Raw genomic sequence first — 17,419 nt, 5'->3', positions numbered from 1 at the left:
GAGAATCAGCTGATTATCTGGTTGTGTAGATTCAGGATTTAATTGCAATTATTGATATTTCATCTTCAATGATAACCAATAATTTGACACTTTTTACTTAATCAGATAATTCAATTAGCGATAAATTATCCAAATTACTAGTAAAATGGTCGTTGGTTCATTTTATGACAGCTATCAAGTTGATTTAATTAACTTTTAGACTGTTGGTTATGAAACTTTTTCTTTCGTTGATAATTTAGTTTACAAATTGCAATGAAATTATCGATAAGTAAATAATTTGTGTTCGAAACTGATTTGATCACAGTTTGATGTATATGAGCATTATTGTAGATAATCGTATGTTAAGTGATTACTTAACCATCTCTAAGCTTGTGTAAGGCTTTAGGGCTTAAAAATAACGACATCATTGATCTACTTAAACTGGGCATGTATTGATTAGCATATAAAAGCATTAAAACAGGCTGAGTGACCATCCAAGCCTCGTCTAATTGATTAACGATTGAAACAGCAATTAACTTTGCACAACGATCGGCTTTCATTCGTCTCATATCTGCTGGATGTTTACGACCCACTCTATTACCATCACCCGTGAATGCGTTTTCTAAAACTCGAGATTCAACTGGACCAGGACAACACATTATGATTTTTATAGGTTTACCAATTGATTCAACTCGTAAACACTCAAAGTATCCCTTTAATGTAATAAAGTAATAAATATGTTAACGTATCTGTGGATAATACATCAAATTATATTAGACTTACATGAAGAGCATGTTTACTTCCAGTGTAAGATGCTGAAAATGGCGTTCCAGCCTTACCAGCGACACTTGTGACAACGGCTATGATTCCCAATTTACCAGTACTGTCCCAATGTTTAAGTGCTAATCTTGTTAAACTTACAGGGCCTAAAGTGTTGGTTTTAAAAATCTCTTCATCAACTCGTAATTCGATTTCAGCGAAAGCCGCTCTTTGAGACCGTCCAGCATTATTAACCAATACGTCGATCTGTAAAATTGATTATTAAGAGTTTGATGGTGAAAAGAAAATTTCAAAAATAATAGTTACATTACCTTCCCAAATTTATCAATAACTTTTTTAAACATAACAGGATGAACTTCAAAGTCTTTCATGTCAAATTTTAAGGCCAAAATGTTATCTTCGGATAAACCTAATGATAAGAGTGATTAGAATCTAGAGCTTATCTCATTAAAGATACAATTTAAAAGATATTCTAATGATGGGAGCCAAACCTTCAGCAATACAGTTACGGCGGACATTTTCGAGACGTTCTTGATTTGTTCCAGAAATGATTAACTTTGAACCGTTTCTGGCTAATAAATAAGCTAAAGATTCACCAATTCCACTTGATCCTCCAGTGATCCAAACTACTTTTCCTTTTAGATTTCCTAAAATTGAGGAAACAAGGAAAAAACAAATGAACAATTAGTAAACACTGTAAACAACAAGTTAAAAGTTAACATTTAGATCTCAAGTACCAAAAGGTTCAAGTACAAGAATATTAGTATGAGTATAACAAGTAGACGAGCCCCTTTAATGGTTAGATAATCAATTTGAAAGAAAATTATATCAAAGTATCAAAGGTTAATAAAAATTGAGCCTAAAATGATTACATGAAACATACCAATGGGTTTACCAAATTTCTCAGCAAAGAAAAGTGTCAAATCTGAGTCAAGAGTGATGATAAAGAAAACCAATAAAGAGACGATTAAGGCCACCGATGATAAAATTAGAAAAATAAACAAACTTAGATCCATTTGGAATAAAGTGTTTTAACAAACAAAATTAACAAAAAATGTAAGGAAAAAAATTGAATTGATTTGAACAAGTGAACCGAATCAACAGATCATCAGGTACTGACGATATCCAAAAAATAGTTACGATCAATAAACTCAAAGACGATTCATAACTAAAGGCCAAAGACGGTAACAATTAACTGAAGAAAAACGATCAAATAAATAAATTACTTAACTACAACTAGTTAATCATTAGAACAGAAAATTAATAATTTTCTGAATCATAATTTGAAATTATGATCATGTTTCAATTGATGAAGGAAAATTTTTCTTCTCATTAGCCAATCACAAATCGATAAATTTTTTCGCGGAAAATTTAACTCACATTATTTTTCCTTTTCTCGATTAACTAATTTGCTGAAAAAAAAACAATTCGAATTGATTTGAAAATTAAATGAATGAAAATTTTTGAATGATTTAGATGCTATTAAATTGTTCCCGAAAATCATCACAACCAAATTAGAGGAAATATTGAGTCAATTTCGTTGATTTGATGAAATCAAGATAAAAACAATCAGTTAATTGAAGAGGTTGCACTTGATTTCTTGATGATAACAATTAGTCAACTTATTCAACTTTCGCTAATTGTAAATACTTTCGATCAAATTGTACTTGTTCCCCTTGTCAGTTAACAATTAAACCTCCAATTAGATAAGAGTACAATTAACGAAACCAAACTAATCGGATAACTTTACGATCTATGATTTGTTTACTTTCATTTATGTTTCAAATTGTGCCAACAATTAAGACATTTATATTGATCAAAATGATTATCAGATGATGGAGATAATTGTCAATAAGTTTTAATAGAAATCGGATTGTTAATTAGTAGAAAAAGAGCCGAAAATCAGTTAATCGAAAGAAATTCAAATCTCCCATAATAGGAACACATGTTTTCTTGAGCTTCATCTGAGTTACAATTAGAAAAGTCTAAGGATTGAAATTGTTTTATTCTGTTGATTTAGATGTTAATTGTTTTATTTTTATTTCTATTTAAGTTGATTACAGTTATCTTCAACTCTGTCAACTGATCGTGATACATAAATCATGGTAATTAACTGATAGTCTTTCAGTTTTCTGTCTACAATTGGGATTGGACTTTTTTTCTTTTCCTTTTATTGCTCATCATGTTTCCACTAATCACTAAATGAGTGTTAACATTTAATTTTGTTATCAATTATTTGTTGGTATTTATGATTAGGTGAATTATTTCATTCTAAATCTTTCTGATTCAACGTAATTATTACAGCCAATTGTTGGATCAACATGGTAACTCATTTCTTCATTTACCTCCGACAATAAGACTTGTCTGAATAGAGTGAATCAAGTTAATCATTGTCAGTGGAAAAACTCAGATTCTTGGTGACTATTGATGAGGCCTAAGTTTCCTGTTGTTTCCTGGATGGAAAATTCAATCAATTATTATTTAATTGGAATCTCAATGTTCAAAAAAACGTCCATTCTACTTGTGTTATCATCTCATTGTTCGGATCAATTGTAGTTCTTTTTGTCTCTATCACCATATTCTATCATCTATATAATAATATTCCACTGAATTTATGTTTCTAAATTCTCCCTGAAATTATGTCCATTCTGGAAATCGAAAATCCGACAATTCGATCATTTGTCTATGGTTCTTTTAGTGGAACTTGTTCAACGTTAGCATTTCAACCCTTGGATCTGATCAAGACTCGAATGCAACGTCATTCGTTTCTCACCGAACATCAACCTGGACAATCAAAGAAATTGGGAATGTTCCAAATTTTGATCGACATTGTTCGTAAAGAACAATTGTTCAGTTTATGGAGAGGAACAGTTCCCGTAAGTAGTTGACCAGAATTTCTTTTGATCGATTCATTGAAACTTCTTTTCCTTTACAGTCTCTCATTCGCTGTGTACCAGGAGTTGGCATTTATTTCGGAACCTTAGATTATTTAAAGAATAGATTTTGTGATGATTCTAATCAACCCAAACCAATCGAAGCGATAATGTTGGGCTTTACTTCTCGTATTGTTACTGTTGTCACTCTTTTACCTGTCACTGTGATAAAAACCCGCTTCGAGAGCGGATTATTTTCCTATTCCAATGTATGGACTGCATTTACCAGAATCTATCGAGATGAAGGTTTGAAAGGTTCATTTCGAGGATTAGTACCAACCCTTGCTCGAGATGTCCCATTTTCTGGATTATATTACCTCTTTTATTCACAGTTAAAGTCAACTTTAATTGACACTGATTCGAACAATTTATCAACACAACAATTACCTCGTTCTTTCAAAACTTTCATTGTCGGATTAATGGCCGGTCTATTTGCTTCAACGATCACTCATCCCGCCGATGTGATAAAAACTCGAGTTCAAATTCAGCCTCATCTTAATTTGAGTCTCTATCAAATGATTATCCTTACAATTAAAGACGGAGATTCTTTCAGAGGTTTAGCTCCACGTGTTATTAGACGCACTTTGATGACCGCATTAACTTGGACCATCTTCGAGTTTCTCATTCATGAATCTAAATCGCAAAAGTGAAAAAAAAATTAGTGAGTAATCGTAAACATTTTTTCCTAATCGATTATTTTACTTTTAAGTTTATAAAATAAAATGAGCTCAATGGAAAATGATTTTGCTTTTTAATTTATTTTGAAAACATTCGAGTCAATCGACTTGTCTCGAGTTACACTGTTCATGTACATATAGTTTTGTTTAGAAAGATTCACTAAAGCAAAAGACTTTCAAAGTTTGATGCAAAAATGTTTCGATGAAAATCGTATCATGGCAAAAAATATTTAGAAATGATAGAGGAAAAGACGAAGGTGAAATGAAATTGGATTAGATTGGGAAATTATACAACTTTGAGAAAACTTAGAGGGAGAGAGAGAGATAGTTGCAATTACCACTAGAATAGAATATGTATAAATTTATAGTGAGAAAAGTCTCAGATAATCTCGAAGAGCGTTCGCAGGGGTCAAGATAAAGTAGAAATCAGAGAGAGAGAGAGAGAGAGAGAGAGAGAGAGAGAGAGAGAGAGAGAGAGAGAAATGTGAAAATTGATTAGAGAATCAAGGTTGGCATAAAAGAGAAACAAATTAAAGAAAGGAATGACAAGTGTTTATCTTGTTCATCTGTGCAAGAATTCAAGGGAACATTAAATTCTAATTGTTTGGCTAAAGTGTTGATCATCATTTAGCTGTTCGTCGAACTGGTTCGGATGCTGTTGGAGGCGGCGGTGGTCCTTTTCGATCTAAATCGTCAATGTAGGACATTAGAAGATGTCGACGTTCGTCTTCAATACAATCCAAGATGAGGTATCGTTTATCGTTTTGCAGAATAGCGACAATATCTTGTAAATGTTGTTCCGAGTCTTCGATCATTTTCTTTGATTTGTATGTTATTATTTTGGTCTCTTTCAAAAGTTCTTTAAACTGATTCTTGGCGAGCGTCAATTTATCTTTCATGTATTCCTTGAATTCACGTTCACATTTTCTATCACTAGATGAAAATTTGGTATATCGGGCATCCTCTTTAATAGATCGTCGAATGTCTCTCCAGGAGGAGGTTAATGTTATTTCACGAACTTCTTCCAAAAGTTCACGGAATTTTTCCCTTTTCTTTTTATAAAGATTGTCTATGTGATCATTGAATAATTTTTCTCGTTCATCTCGTTCAAGAGAATCGACAATATCCCATCGGTGATCTTTTTTCAACATCTTTTTACCTTCTCTCCAGGAAACATCAGGATTACGAATGAGATCAGTTAATAGTGCATTAAAATGTTCCACTGCTTCAGCGTGTTTATGCTGTTCTCGTTCTTTATCACGTTCTCGAAGATGGGTGGACAGTTCACGAGCAACTTCCTTCTCACGTTCTCGTAAACTGGCTTCAATTGCTTCCTGTTTCTCCTTTTCTCGAGCATCTTTTCCATGATCATTTGAATCATTTTTACGATCATCATCTTTTCCGTCATTTCGATTATGAGATGAAGATGATGATAGACCACTGACATAGCTTTTAAATGTATCTTCGCGAGCACTACTAGAGTCCAATGCTTTGTACCGAGCATCATCTCGAATCTTGTCTTTTACGTCGAACCACTTGGAATATTTGTCCAAGTTTTTCTGTTCTTTCAGAAGCTCAATAAACCCTTGTTTCGCCTAAAAAGATGGACAATAATGAATCGAAAAGTACAGAGAGAAAGAGAAAGAAAGAAAAATAAACAATATTAGAATCAAGAGTAAAATAAGTTGTTAGAGAAAAAAAAACATCGAATAAAATTGAAGTAAAAGAGATGAAAATCTTTAACTAGAATCTATTTCATGTTTTGATTAGTTTGCTTTTGGAAATGAACGTCAAAGGCTTCAACGAATCCTTAACAACAGAAAACAAAGAGAAATATTGGATCAAAATTCATTTCCATTAAACTTCCATTCAAAGTTAATCATAATCAAGACAAATTGAGTGATGAAATTTGTATCATTCTTATAAATAATATTATTGCTTCTTGAAAGGAAGTTTGAATGATTGAGTGATGATCATCAATAGAAAACCAAAGTAAGAAAAAGAGATAGAGATAAATACTCAACGAGAGAAAGAAAAGAAAAACAAAATGATTAAGCTAATTACTGTCCAATTAATCGGTATGGTTTAGGGTCTCAATGCTCCATGAAGTCAATTGAGGTCTCTGATTCCCTTGGGGAAGAGTAGTTGTTTACCTTAGCTGTAAAATGTTTAATTTTTGCTGTGAATTAAATTTGTAAATTAGCCCAGAACGTAAATTTTCATCAATCAAGATAATATTATCAATCAAAATAATTGAATATCAATTGATATCATAAATAAAAGATTATGATTATCAAGCATTAATTTTTGTTTGTAACGGTGTTTGAGTTGGAAAAAGAGGAGGAAAGAGAATTAAGTTATTATAACAATTAAGCATCAAGATTATGATCACAAAAAAATGATGATATGTAAAAAAAGTTTGCTTGATTAAAAGAGTAAAATGATTATTAGTTAATTGGTGAAAATGATCTACAATTACCTTTTCTCGTTGGGCGGCTTTTTCCTCCTTCTCTTTGCGTCTCAATTCAGAAATATAATCGTTAAATAGATTCTCACGATCTTTTTGTTTGTCAATTGCCCTAAATCGCTCATCCTTAGAATTCTTGTGAGCGAATTCATGGAAACTTGTTTTGTATGAAACATTATATTCTTCCAATAATTTTCTAAACTCATCTCTCTGTTGTTTTATCCTTTGACGCTTTTCCCGTCGCTCTTCTTCAGCCTTTTCCTTGACATACTTATCAAATACTTGTTTTCGCTCCTTCGATGTGAGTAAAAGGTATCTCGAATCAAATACGATTTTCTGAAGCTCTTTTTCCCAAGTTGAAAAAGCCGAAACCTAAAGGTTAATTAGAAGAATTAAAAATTTTCCTAGTGTTTTAGTGCAGTTTAATTTACCTCCTTCTCGACTAACATAGCTCGAAACATTTGAATCCGTTCTTCCAGTGGAATCGTCTCTCGCTGTTTGGCAGCGATTATTTGAATATCAGTTGATGGATCTTTTTTATTTTCCTTTTCCATTTCCTCTTCGGCTTTTCTAAAATGTAAACAAATAAGAAAATTTATTATTATTATTGTGGTGATTTGTTTTTTCTTTTAAAAATTTTAAGTAAAAAGTTGTTATTACTTTTGTTTCTTTACGACTTTTTCACCCTCATTTTCAGCAGATCGTTTCTCTTGTGGTGGTGAATCAGATGGATCATCAGGTTTGGGTGGAGCTTTAACCAATTTATCAACTTCAGGCTTATTCTTGAGGTCGGTGGGTCTCTCCCAAACTGAAGTTTTGGTACTAGGGTTGTAAAAGAAGACTTTATTATCACCAGTCCAAACAACACACCTAAAGAGAGGCAAAGAATAAAGAGAAATTTTGAAAATTATAATACAATTTGAGAATATTAACTTCGTTCTGTATATTTAATGAGTAGAATTAAAATATTACCAAGGAGTTCCTGGAACTGGAGTACTTGAAATTGGTTTTGATTTGTCTCTTGGTTGTTCAGGCTTTTTCTCGGCGCTTTTATCTTCAGTTGAATTTTCTCCATTTGCATGAGCATTATTTGTCTCTGTTCCACTTTCAATTCTTACCTCACTGTTACCTTGATTTGATTTATTCGCTTTGGCCAATTCTTCTTGTTGAATTTTCACTTTGTTAATTGCCTCTGATTATATTGAAAGAAAAGTTAAAACAAAAATTTATTATGAAAATCACGTTGGTTAGTAAAAATTTTTAAAAATTACCTTCGAGATCAGTTAGACCTTTCGGTTTCTCCCAAACTGATTGTTTTGTTTTCGAACTGAAATAATAGGGTTTTCCTTCAGGTGTTTTGTATTCAGTCCATTCTGCTGCCGCTGCTTTGATTTCTGAGTCTACATGTAACATAAGTGCTTGCCTTACAGGGTCAATGCTGCCAACATTACCTAACATTGGATTAGCCCACATAGCGGCTTGAGCCGGATTCAAGGCAACAGCCGGTGGAACACTAAAAGGAGAAAAATTTTGAAGCATAGCTGGATTAGGTAAACCTGGTGCGATCCCAGGAGCCATTAGCGCAGGATTGAAGGGCTGTGCCATGAAAGGTGTAGCCGGTGTACCAGCGACCCCGGGTAATGTTCCCGTGGGAACAGATTGGTTTGCATGAACATGATGTAAAAGATGTGGGGGTGGTTGAGATGTTATAGTAGCTGGAACAGGTAAGGGAACTGGGTTAGTAGTTACTGATGTAACAGTTGAACCAGTCACCGGTGATATCAATGCTGCTCCTGGAACCACGGGTGCCACTAAGGGAACTCCTGTTCCTGTTGCTACTCCTGGTAAAACTCCGGCTACAGGTAATACCCCAGGAACAATTCCTGGTGCTGTCACAGCTGAAGATGGTAACAAGGGTTGTGGGATTGTTGACTTTGAAATGGTGGCTTAGTTTGTAAAGTAACCGGTAAAGATTGTCCAGAAGAATCACCGCCAATTAATCCAACACCAGTATTATTATTATTCACTAGAATTGGATCGTCTTTCTTAATACCTAATCAAAGTAAACAGTAAACAACAATGAAAAAAGAAACACAAGGAACAAATCAATAAAGGTTAAAGTTACTCTCACAGGTAATACTGATTAAATTGATGAGAAAATATGAATCAAATTAAAATAGAAAAAAATAATTTACCATCTTGATTAACAAAATTATTAGTTGATGGCTGAAAGGTAACCAATTGCTCTTGGGTGATTATCTTTGCATTTTCTGGTTTAGTCCAACATGTTTCTCGGGTTTTAGCATTGTAGTAATAAACCTTATCACCACCGGCTTTTGTTTCCACCCAGAGATCATCAGGTAGATCCATAATTTAACTAATCAAGTTCACTTTAAATCAGTTTATCGAAAGTAAATTAACAATAAGCGAATATAATTAATCAAAACATTGTCTCTTTTTCTTGAAAAAACAAGAAAAAAGTGAAAGCTTTGAAAAAGAATCGATGTCGATACAATCGAACATCGAACATTTTTCACTTTCAAAATTCGTGATTTATGTGAGTCATTAAATCTGCGACTTTGTTTTTATCTTTGTTTCTAATCAAATTAATCAATTAGAGATGAATAGTTAATTTTTAACATTTAATTAATTCCAATTGTTGCCAATCAATTTAAAGAATTTAGTCAACTAATTAAATGGTAGATGTCTCTCTTATCTTGTTGATGGATTTTCATGTTGTGTTGATTTTTGTTTTGATACATTTTCCATATTTAGTGATTGATTGATTAGTTGATTGTTTATCCATCTGGTGATTTAAATGTTTGTTTTTATGGTGAATTTTTGATTATTGTGGCGGAAATAAAAAGTTATCGCTATTGATGGCCTCGTATTTCCCTGACACTGACAGTGAAGATGAATTACCTTTGGGTTGGGAGGAAAGGGTTGATCTTGATGGACGCGTTTTCTTTGTTGACCATTTGAGTAAAACGACCCAATGGTTACACCCGAAAGACGGAAAGGCCAGAAAAGTACCTGACGAATTTCCTTATGGATGGGAGAAGAAAATTGATGACAATGGAGAGATAATCTTTGAAGAGTAAGTGAAATTTTCTGTTCTAATGTTTGGTTGGATTCATTTTATTTTCCTTTCTCTTTAAATCGTTCTTTTCTTTTTTCCCCCATTTTCAGTCGGATTAATAAAAAGAAAACGCTTACTGATCCTAGATTAGCATTTTCTTATGAGATTAAACCTGAAGGCGAAGTCAAACAAAGATTTGATTCTTCAGCTACGACCAACATTGTCCTTAATGGACGAGACTTAACAAACAAAGTTACAATTGTCACTGGAGCTTCAAGTGGAATCGGACTTGAGATCACCAGAAGTTTGGCTTTTCATGGAGCTTCAGTTGTCATGGCCTGTCGTGATTTAGACAAAACCACTGCCACAATCAACCGATTAAAGGCTATTCGGGTACTTCTCTAAATATATCAAGACTTTCGTCTGTATCCAGAGTAGTAATTATCTCCATTCTCTATTTGATTCTCGTCTTCTCTTTGTACGTTAGCCAAATATTAAGTTGATTCCGTTAGAATGTGACCTGTCCAGTTTCAGGAGTGTTCGACACTTCGTCCAAGAATTTCAGAAATTAAGTTTGTAAGTTTAAAATTCATTCGTTTTTTTCACTAATCAAAAATTTTCTTAATTTCTAATCCTGTTTTCTTTTACTCTTCATCTTGACTAAACTGAAATATAATTACAACAGTTTAGAAGGTGAAAACTTCTAGATAATCTTGTCATGATTATCTCTCAGAATTACCTTCTAGCTCTTTTGAATTATAATCCAATTGAGTTGAAATTGTTTGATTTGATTTGATTATAACTTGTTATTATTTTATTGAATATTTTGACAGGCAACTTGACTTTCTCATTTGTAATGCTGGAGTTTTTGGTTTACCATTTGGACTTACTGAAGATGGATTTGAACAAACATTTCAAATCAATTATTTAGCTCATCTTTACCTAATCAAATTACTCCAAGATAATTTGGTTGCTTCATCTCCTTCCAGAATAATTCTCATCTCATCGGAAAGTCATCGTTTCAGCAATTTAAGTATCGATGATATTTCAATTGAACGTCTTTCTCCCCTTTCATCGAGAGCTTTCAATTCACTTGAAGCCTACAATGATTCTAAATTGTGTCTTAATTTAATTAGCCGATATTTGGCTCGGATGTTTCAAAACTATGGTGTTACCGTTCAGTCTTGTCACCCTGGGAATATGATTTACACTGATTTACCAAGAAATTGGTGGTTTTATAAGTTACTATTCAGTTTTGTTCGTCCATTCACCAAATCAATTGTAAGTTCATTTTTACTTTAGATTTTGACAATTATAATCTATTCAATTCAATTACTAATACTAATACTTAATTTCAACCAATAGGAACAAGGAGCAGCTACTCCCGTTTATTGTGCCACTTCAAAGGACTTGGAAAATGTATCTGGCCTTTATTTTAACAACTGTACACCCTGTAATCCATCACCGAAAACAGAAAATGATCAACTAATTCATACACTTTGGAAATTATCTGAATCAATGATCGAATCTCGATTGAAACAATTATAAGCAAATCAGTACAATTCCAAACTAACAACAATCAAATATTATAACTGATTACTAATCAAATTATCTTTTCTACCAACTTTTAATCCAAATTATTACTTGAATCATTTTTTAATCAGCTAATTGTTCAATACAAATAACAAATAAAAAGTCTCATTACCAAGAAAAGAAAAGAAAACTTTTCAATCGACTCGAAAGATACAAAAACCACCAAGATCTATAATTTGAAGTAAATCAATAAACGATAAAATTATCAATCGTAATTAGATTAACATAACTGTGATGCTGCTGGTATTTGAATCTAATCTAAATCAGTTATGAAGAATTGATCAAATTGTTTTTTTTGTTAATTTATCGATCCTTGTGATACTTGATTAACAAATTAAATCTAATTGGGAGGTTTACATTTCACACAATTTAAGATTTTAAACAATATTAGAGTCAAAACCAAAGGTTTTTAGTTGTTTTTTATTCAATTTGATTTTATCGTTAGTTAATCAATAAGCCAAGTAGCCAATTGTTAATTTCAACAATCAAACTCATCATTAAAAGCTGATGAACAAAAAATCATGGCTCATTTAATGAAAATCCGTTGTATACAATTGAGTAAACAATTTACTTGCAAGAAAATGTTTACCAGAAAATTAGGATTAGATTTTGATCCATGAAATTTTTCTCACCCAAAAACCAAACCACAAACAATCATGAAATAAAAGAGATGATGATAATGATGATAATCTCTTAAGATCAAAGTGTAAATCACCACCAGCAATGAGAGAGGAAGAGAAAGAGCGAGGGAGGAAAAGGAGATGAAGTGTATACACTGAATCTTCCCACCGAGTGGAAAGTTGTTGTTATCATTTTTGTTAACCTGTGGTGAAAAAGTTTGGGGACTTTTGCTAAAATCGTAATATTTTGAAAACGGTCTTTATTGAAAATTTGAAAATATTTGAATTATTGTTAATTAACTAACATATCGATAAAGGCAAAAACTTTTTTAATTAGTCAATTAGTTTGGAATAAATTGAGTTTCAAAGTCCAACAAAAAAATCGATAAGATTTGATAATATTAAGTCTATAAGAGCTTTTAACATGGCTTTAAATGGGAAAAGTTCGATTTTGTTAAAATGCAAAAAAATCGAACTTTCTTTTTTGAATATCTTCGCTTGAACTCTTGACAGAATTGCGTTAATTTGAGTTTATACAAAATTTTGAGCTGATTCTAAAAAAACTATTTTCATAAAAATCTGAGTATGCATCGAAAAGTTATCCAAAAAAACTAATTTTAACAATTTTTTTGTCGATTTTTTTTTCATCGCACTTCAATTTGAAAAATTAGCGACACCATTAGATTTTTACACCTGAAATTTATACAATATTATCTCTCGTATATTAGCCATGAGAACGTAAAATTTCAGTTCAATGCTACGGTTTTTACGAATGTTTGATCAAAAAGTCCCAAACTTTCTAACCACAGGTTACTACAAAATTATCAACATTTCAGGTGAAGAATCGATACCAAACCCTTTTTAATTGTGACAATATTGCAAACTTTTCCCTACGATCATCACACAATCAAAGAAAAATCATCAATTTCTGACCTGAATCCACAATTAAGAAAATGAAACAAATGAAAAAAAGACGACAATTTAACTGAATTAAAGTTGAAATTTGTGAATCAAGAAAAGTTAATTCAATCAAAACTAAAGCCGAAAACAAATGTCTTAAATTACTTCAAATCATCAACAATCAACAACCAAAAACTTTTCACAGACAAAAACACAATTACCACAACTAAGACAATCCAAGATCAGATAGATTGACAATTAAACAAACTAATAATCAAATAATTTGAATTTAACAAGAAATGTAAATAAAAGAAGCAAAAACTTACCAATTTAAGAAGCGAAAAAATTTCCAAAAAAGAATTGCCCATAACTATGGAATTAGAAGAAATAATTTCACAAAGCAAATGTCAATTTGATCAACGTTCGCAGTTCTAACAATCAAAGTGAGACACAGTTAATTAACTACTGTAGATGATTAATTAGAAAATCGAATCAAAAGTCTATTTAAACAGAAAATTTCGTAGGAATAGTAAGTTTGATTTCTTTTACTTTGAGAATCAAATGTGACGTCATTTGTTCACATTATCAGAGTCGCTCAACATTGAACCTCAAGTGATTTAATTGTGTGGTGATTAATTTAAATTGTGAGCTGTAAATCTATCGGATTAAAAGGATTTCTCAACATCAATTAACCTCAAAAGGTATAAACATTATCCTATTTGTTTAGAGTTTAATCATAAGGAATAAGGAATTGTAATGACATTTGTCCATTGGAATTGTAATTAGTGTTTAATTGTGATTATCATCATTCTAATCTGATTGTAAACTTTCAATTACTGTTAATCGATTAACAATTTGTGTCCATGTTATAATTAATTGGTGAAAATGAGTTAGTCTAATATTGAAAAATCACCTGATTGTATGACCAGAGGAACATATGGTAAATTATAGTCAATTAACTGGTTTGTATTCAGTTGATTTGATTCACATTATCACCAACATAATCTAACAGTCTAATTAATTGCTGATGAATGAGTTAGAAAATTTTATGGATCCAATTAATTGCGATTTTATGGTTACCATGTTATATAATTTTCGCCATTGGAAAAATGAAATGTAGATAGAAAATGGAATCAAAATTTCCTATAATCTCAACTCTTGGACCTGAGAAATTAATTGTGATCAATTTGTGTCTCCAATCAAAATCAAAGTGATTCCAGTCAGTGTAATATTGTTAACAAAGCTAATTAGTTACAAGCAAAGATTGTATTTGCTCAGAAGGTTTTTCACCATTGATTGTAACAGATGATGATGATGATTGTGATGATACGGATGTTGATGATTCTCATGTAAATGTCACCATTGAAAAATGATTGAGTCATTTTGATAGAGATAAATAATAGTTAATACATAGAGAAACATATGTCTTGATTATCGTTCATCAATAGTTAACTTGATACAATTTAATTCTCTAATTTGTTGATTGTCCTTTTATTTTTTTTCTCTCTTACAGATATACATCATTTTCATCTATTCAGATTGTTTGGTGTTACGATTTACCAATTGTTATTCTTAATTGTTGGTGGTTTGTCATGAGGACTGAGAAATTGGTTAATCGGTACATTGAGAGAATCACATTGGATAAAATCATTGGCAATTAACTCTGGTGATTATGAGTCTATTGGAAAATGAAGATGAATCAGTGATAGGAAAAGAAAATGTTAATCAAGAGAAGGAAATTCCATCGGATATTTGTTATTGTGGAACCGATGCTGATGAGGAAACTGATGGAGAGGGTGATGAAGATGAAGATGAAGATGATGACGATGATTTAAATTACTTTACTGACAGTCCATTGGATTATTGTGAAAATACTGGTGGAGGCGGTGAAAGGTATCACAATCGATTGAGACGATTAGAAGATGAACAAGAGCAATTAAATTGTTCTTTAATAGCATTGACCTCACATTTTGCTCAAGTTCAATTACGATTAAAGCAAATTGTTGAAGCTTCGTCTGAGGAGAAGGAGGTTTTACTCAAACAATTAGAGGAATTTGCATTCCGTGGTATTCCAGATCTTCGTGAACCCTCAATACCTCACCGAGCATCCGAAAGTGATGATGATGATGATGATCAAGTTATCGATTCTACTCCCCTTAAGGGCAATAATAATAGTAATAATAATAATACTTCTTCTGTTAGTGTTAATCAGAAATTAGAGTTCCAAAGGAAACGACAAAAGGAATTAATTCACAAATTGAGAGATCAATTAGAGGAATTGGAGCAATACGCTTACGAAACTGGTCAGAGTAACGCTTTACCTTCATCTCTACTATTAGAAAGACAAACGGTCATCATAGAGCAATTAAAAGGTAAACTTCCATTACAATTAGATCAATTTGATAAATCATCTCCAGAGGATTTGAGACGACAAGTTGACGATGCGATTAGAGAGGTGAGTTAATAATCTATTGAATAGTAAATTGGATTATATTTTATTGTATTGTATTGATTTTCTTTTTCAATCAACTTGATAATTTTTATTCTTAGCTGGTTAATCCTGCACTGATGAAAGAACAATTAGTAAATCAATTGAAAACCCAGGTAACTGATTTAGAGAGATTCATTGAATTTCTTCAAGTTGAGGAAGGTTGTGTTGGTAGAAGAGGTAAAAGAGGTGGTAAATGTACCTGTAATTGTCCACTTCATGGTAATGCTCAGAGAGCATTGGTAAAGAAATTAGATTTAATTCCAGATGATAGAATTAAAAATGGTCGATCAGGTAAATCACGAGAAAATGGTCGACGTAGTTTAGCCGGAGAAGAGCATTTAACTCGTAATCGAAAGGAGATTGTTACTAGAATCATTCGTCGAGTGGTCACCTTAATTCAATTGTTTACATTCGCACAATTTGGCTGCAATGGGTTAGGTCAAACCCTCGAACGAAGTATGGCCAAGAAACATTCCAAAGGAAATCATTGGGGTGATTCAAGAGCTAAATTAGAAATGGCAATTACTAAATTATCGGAAATCAATGAAGAAAAATCCTTCAATGATTCAGATTATACAAGTGAGAGTGAAGAGGTAAATTGATTAGATGATTAATTTGATCATTTCGATCTGACCAAACGTTTTCCTCCATTTCAATTGATAGACTCCAGTTTTCCAATATAATGAGAAAATGACCAATGCTGTTCGTAAAGAGTTCTGTTCATGTTTAAAAGAGTTAATCGAACATGGATTGACCTGTAAATACAATGGACACATTGGCACTTCACTCATTCCATCTTATCTCATTGGATTGGGCTGTTTCTCAACTCGATCAGCTCAATTATCTCAAGATCGGTCACTAACCGCCTGGGATCTTATACTCAAGTATTATCAATTGAAGGTAAGATTAATTGTCATCTCCTTTCAATGTATTCTAATGGTTTGTAATACAATTTTAAGAATGGTCAACAATTCAACTCGTGTCCAGCTCGTAGACTCTCACAGAGTTTCAACTTGGAGATTGTTGGAAATGTCGCCATCACACCGAAACATTCACTTCTCACAACAATTGACAATATTATCCAAACACACACAAAATTGCGCCGAAGTCCAGAGAGCCATTTAAAAGCCTTTATTTGTGAAGCTTTAAAGTAAGTTGATCATTTGGATTACTCTCTCTCTCTCTCTCTACCAAATAATCTCAATTTTTCTCCTTTTAAAAATTGTCATGTCTCCTTTGACAATTATCTCTCTAGTCAGCGAAAATTAGTTGTATGGTTGAAACTAATTCTCAAGAATCGTACCTTGTTAGACAATTATTATGAAGAATGGAGTTACACCGCAGCCACCGGATGGGAAGACGCATTCACGAGTCTCCAGAAATTAAACGAAATCAACTTTAAATTGCCCACTGATTGGGCCATTCGTCAACTACAAAACATTAACGATGCCTTTAACTGATCTCGAAACCAATCTCATCTCCTTAAAAATCAAATGAAAAATTAAAAGACATTGAAATTATTCTTGATTTAATGTAAAAAAATGAAACAAAAAATCAGAATCTATCAACTATAAACACGAGAGAATGAGACAAAACGAAAACGAAAACAATTGTAAAATTAACTATTATTTAAAGACAAAATCTCATCAACATTACCTTTTAAAATGATTAACCTTAAACTTTGAGGACTGTCCAAATATAATGTAACCAGAAAAGAGAATTTAAATCTATAAGAAAAACAATTAAATTAGAAAAATAAAACAATTGAAATGAACGATTTTCGGATTAAATAATTGATTCATTTTTCTAAGAAAAACAAACATTTCGATATATCGATACCAAGTATCTTCTAAATTAAATCTATTCCATACTCAATGTTTACTCTCTTGATTCTCGACCA

The 17,419-nt window shown here is 32.1% G+C and overlaps 5 protein-coding genes across 6 annotated transcripts; 3 read left to right on the top strand and 2 right to left on the bottom strand.

The window, feature by feature from the left end:
* Positions 1 to 156: 156 nt before the first annotated feature.
* Positions 157 to 2,049, bottom strand: LOC128396865 (dehydrogenase/reductase SDR family member 7-like). The gene is made up of 5 exons (XM_053357499.1): positions 1,643 to 2,049; positions 1,251 to 1,406; positions 1,071 to 1,168; positions 763 to 1,005; positions 157 to 692 (listed from the first exon to the last, which is right to left on the bottom strand). Exons 1-5 carry the CDS (start codon positions 1,773 to 1,775, stop codon positions 354 to 356), a joined length of 969 nt encoding a protein of 322 aa, XP_053213474.1. The 5' UTR covers positions 1,776 to 2,049; the 3' UTR covers positions 157 to 353.
* A 685-nt stretch (positions 2,050 to 2,734) lies between these two features.
* Positions 2,735 to 4,431, top strand: LOC128396788 (mitochondrial glycine transporter A-like). Its single transcript, XM_053357406.1, has 2 exons — positions 2,735 to 3,635; positions 3,695 to 4,431. The coding sequence occupies exons 1-2, from the start codon at positions 3,399 to 3,401 to the stop codon at positions 4,340 to 4,342; spliced, it is 885 nt and encodes a 294-aa protein (XP_053213381.1). The 5' UTR covers positions 2,735 to 3,398; the 3' UTR covers positions 4,343 to 4,431.
* On the bottom strand, positions 4,432 to 9,285 carry LOC128396786 (transcription elongation regulator 1-like). Its single transcript, XM_053357404.1, has 7 exons — positions 9,032 to 9,285; positions 8,108 to 8,889; positions 7,809 to 8,028; positions 7,497 to 7,706; positions 7,268 to 7,406; positions 6,849 to 7,208; positions 4,432 to 5,964 (listed from the first exon to the last, which is right to left on the bottom strand). Exons 2-7 carry the CDS (start codon positions 8,439 to 8,441, stop codon positions 4,993 to 4,995), a joined length of 2,235 nt encoding a protein of 744 aa, XP_053213379.1. The 5' UTR covers positions 8,442 to 8,889; positions 9,032 to 9,285; the 3' UTR covers positions 4,432 to 4,992.
* Positions 9,286 to 9,471: 186 nt separating this feature from the next.
* On the top strand, positions 9,472 to 11,638 carry LOC128396787 (WW domain-containing oxidoreductase-like). The gene is made up of 5 exons (XM_053357405.1): positions 9,472 to 9,933; positions 10,026 to 10,308; positions 10,403 to 10,491; positions 10,749 to 11,196; positions 11,281 to 11,638. The coding sequence occupies exons 1-5, from the start codon at positions 9,716 to 9,718 to the stop codon at positions 11,461 to 11,463; spliced, it is 1,221 nt and encodes a 406-aa protein (XP_053213380.1). The 5' UTR covers positions 9,472 to 9,715; the 3' UTR covers positions 11,464 to 11,638.
* A 1,943-nt stretch (positions 11,639 to 13,581) lies between these two features.
* On the top strand, positions 13,582 to 17,293 carry LOC128397168 (RUN domain-containing protein 1-like). Of its 2 annotated transcripts, none has more exons than XM_053357852.1 (6): positions 13,582 to 13,729; positions 14,542 to 15,483; positions 15,579 to 16,112; positions 16,183 to 16,419; positions 16,479 to 16,669; positions 16,775 to 17,293. In XM_053357852.1, the coding sequence occupies exons 2-6, from the start codon at positions 14,701 to 14,703 to the stop codon at positions 16,977 to 16,979; spliced, it is 1,950 nt and encodes a 649-aa protein (XP_053213827.1). In that variant the 5' UTR covers positions 13,582 to 13,729; positions 14,542 to 14,700; the 3' UTR covers positions 16,980 to 17,293. The 2 variants fall into 2 exon arrangements, with proteins under 2 accessions (XP_053213827.1, XP_053213828.1); XM_053357853.1 differs by lacking the exon at positions 13,582 to 13,729 and adding an exon at positions 13,776 to 13,968.
* Positions 17,294 to 17,419: the final 126 nt, after the last annotated feature.

Source organism: Panonychus citri, unplaced genomic scaffold (genome assembly GCF_014898815.1).
Source record: "Panonychus citri isolate SS breed McGregor unplaced genomic scaffold, ASM1489881v1 Contig00028, whole genome shotgun sequence".
Lineage (NCBI taxonomy): Eukaryota > Metazoa > Arthropoda > Arachnida > Trombidiformes > Tetranychidae > Panonychus > Panonychus citri.
Note: the sequence above shows the minus strand (reverse complement) of the source record. Positions and strands in the feature narration are given on the sequence as shown.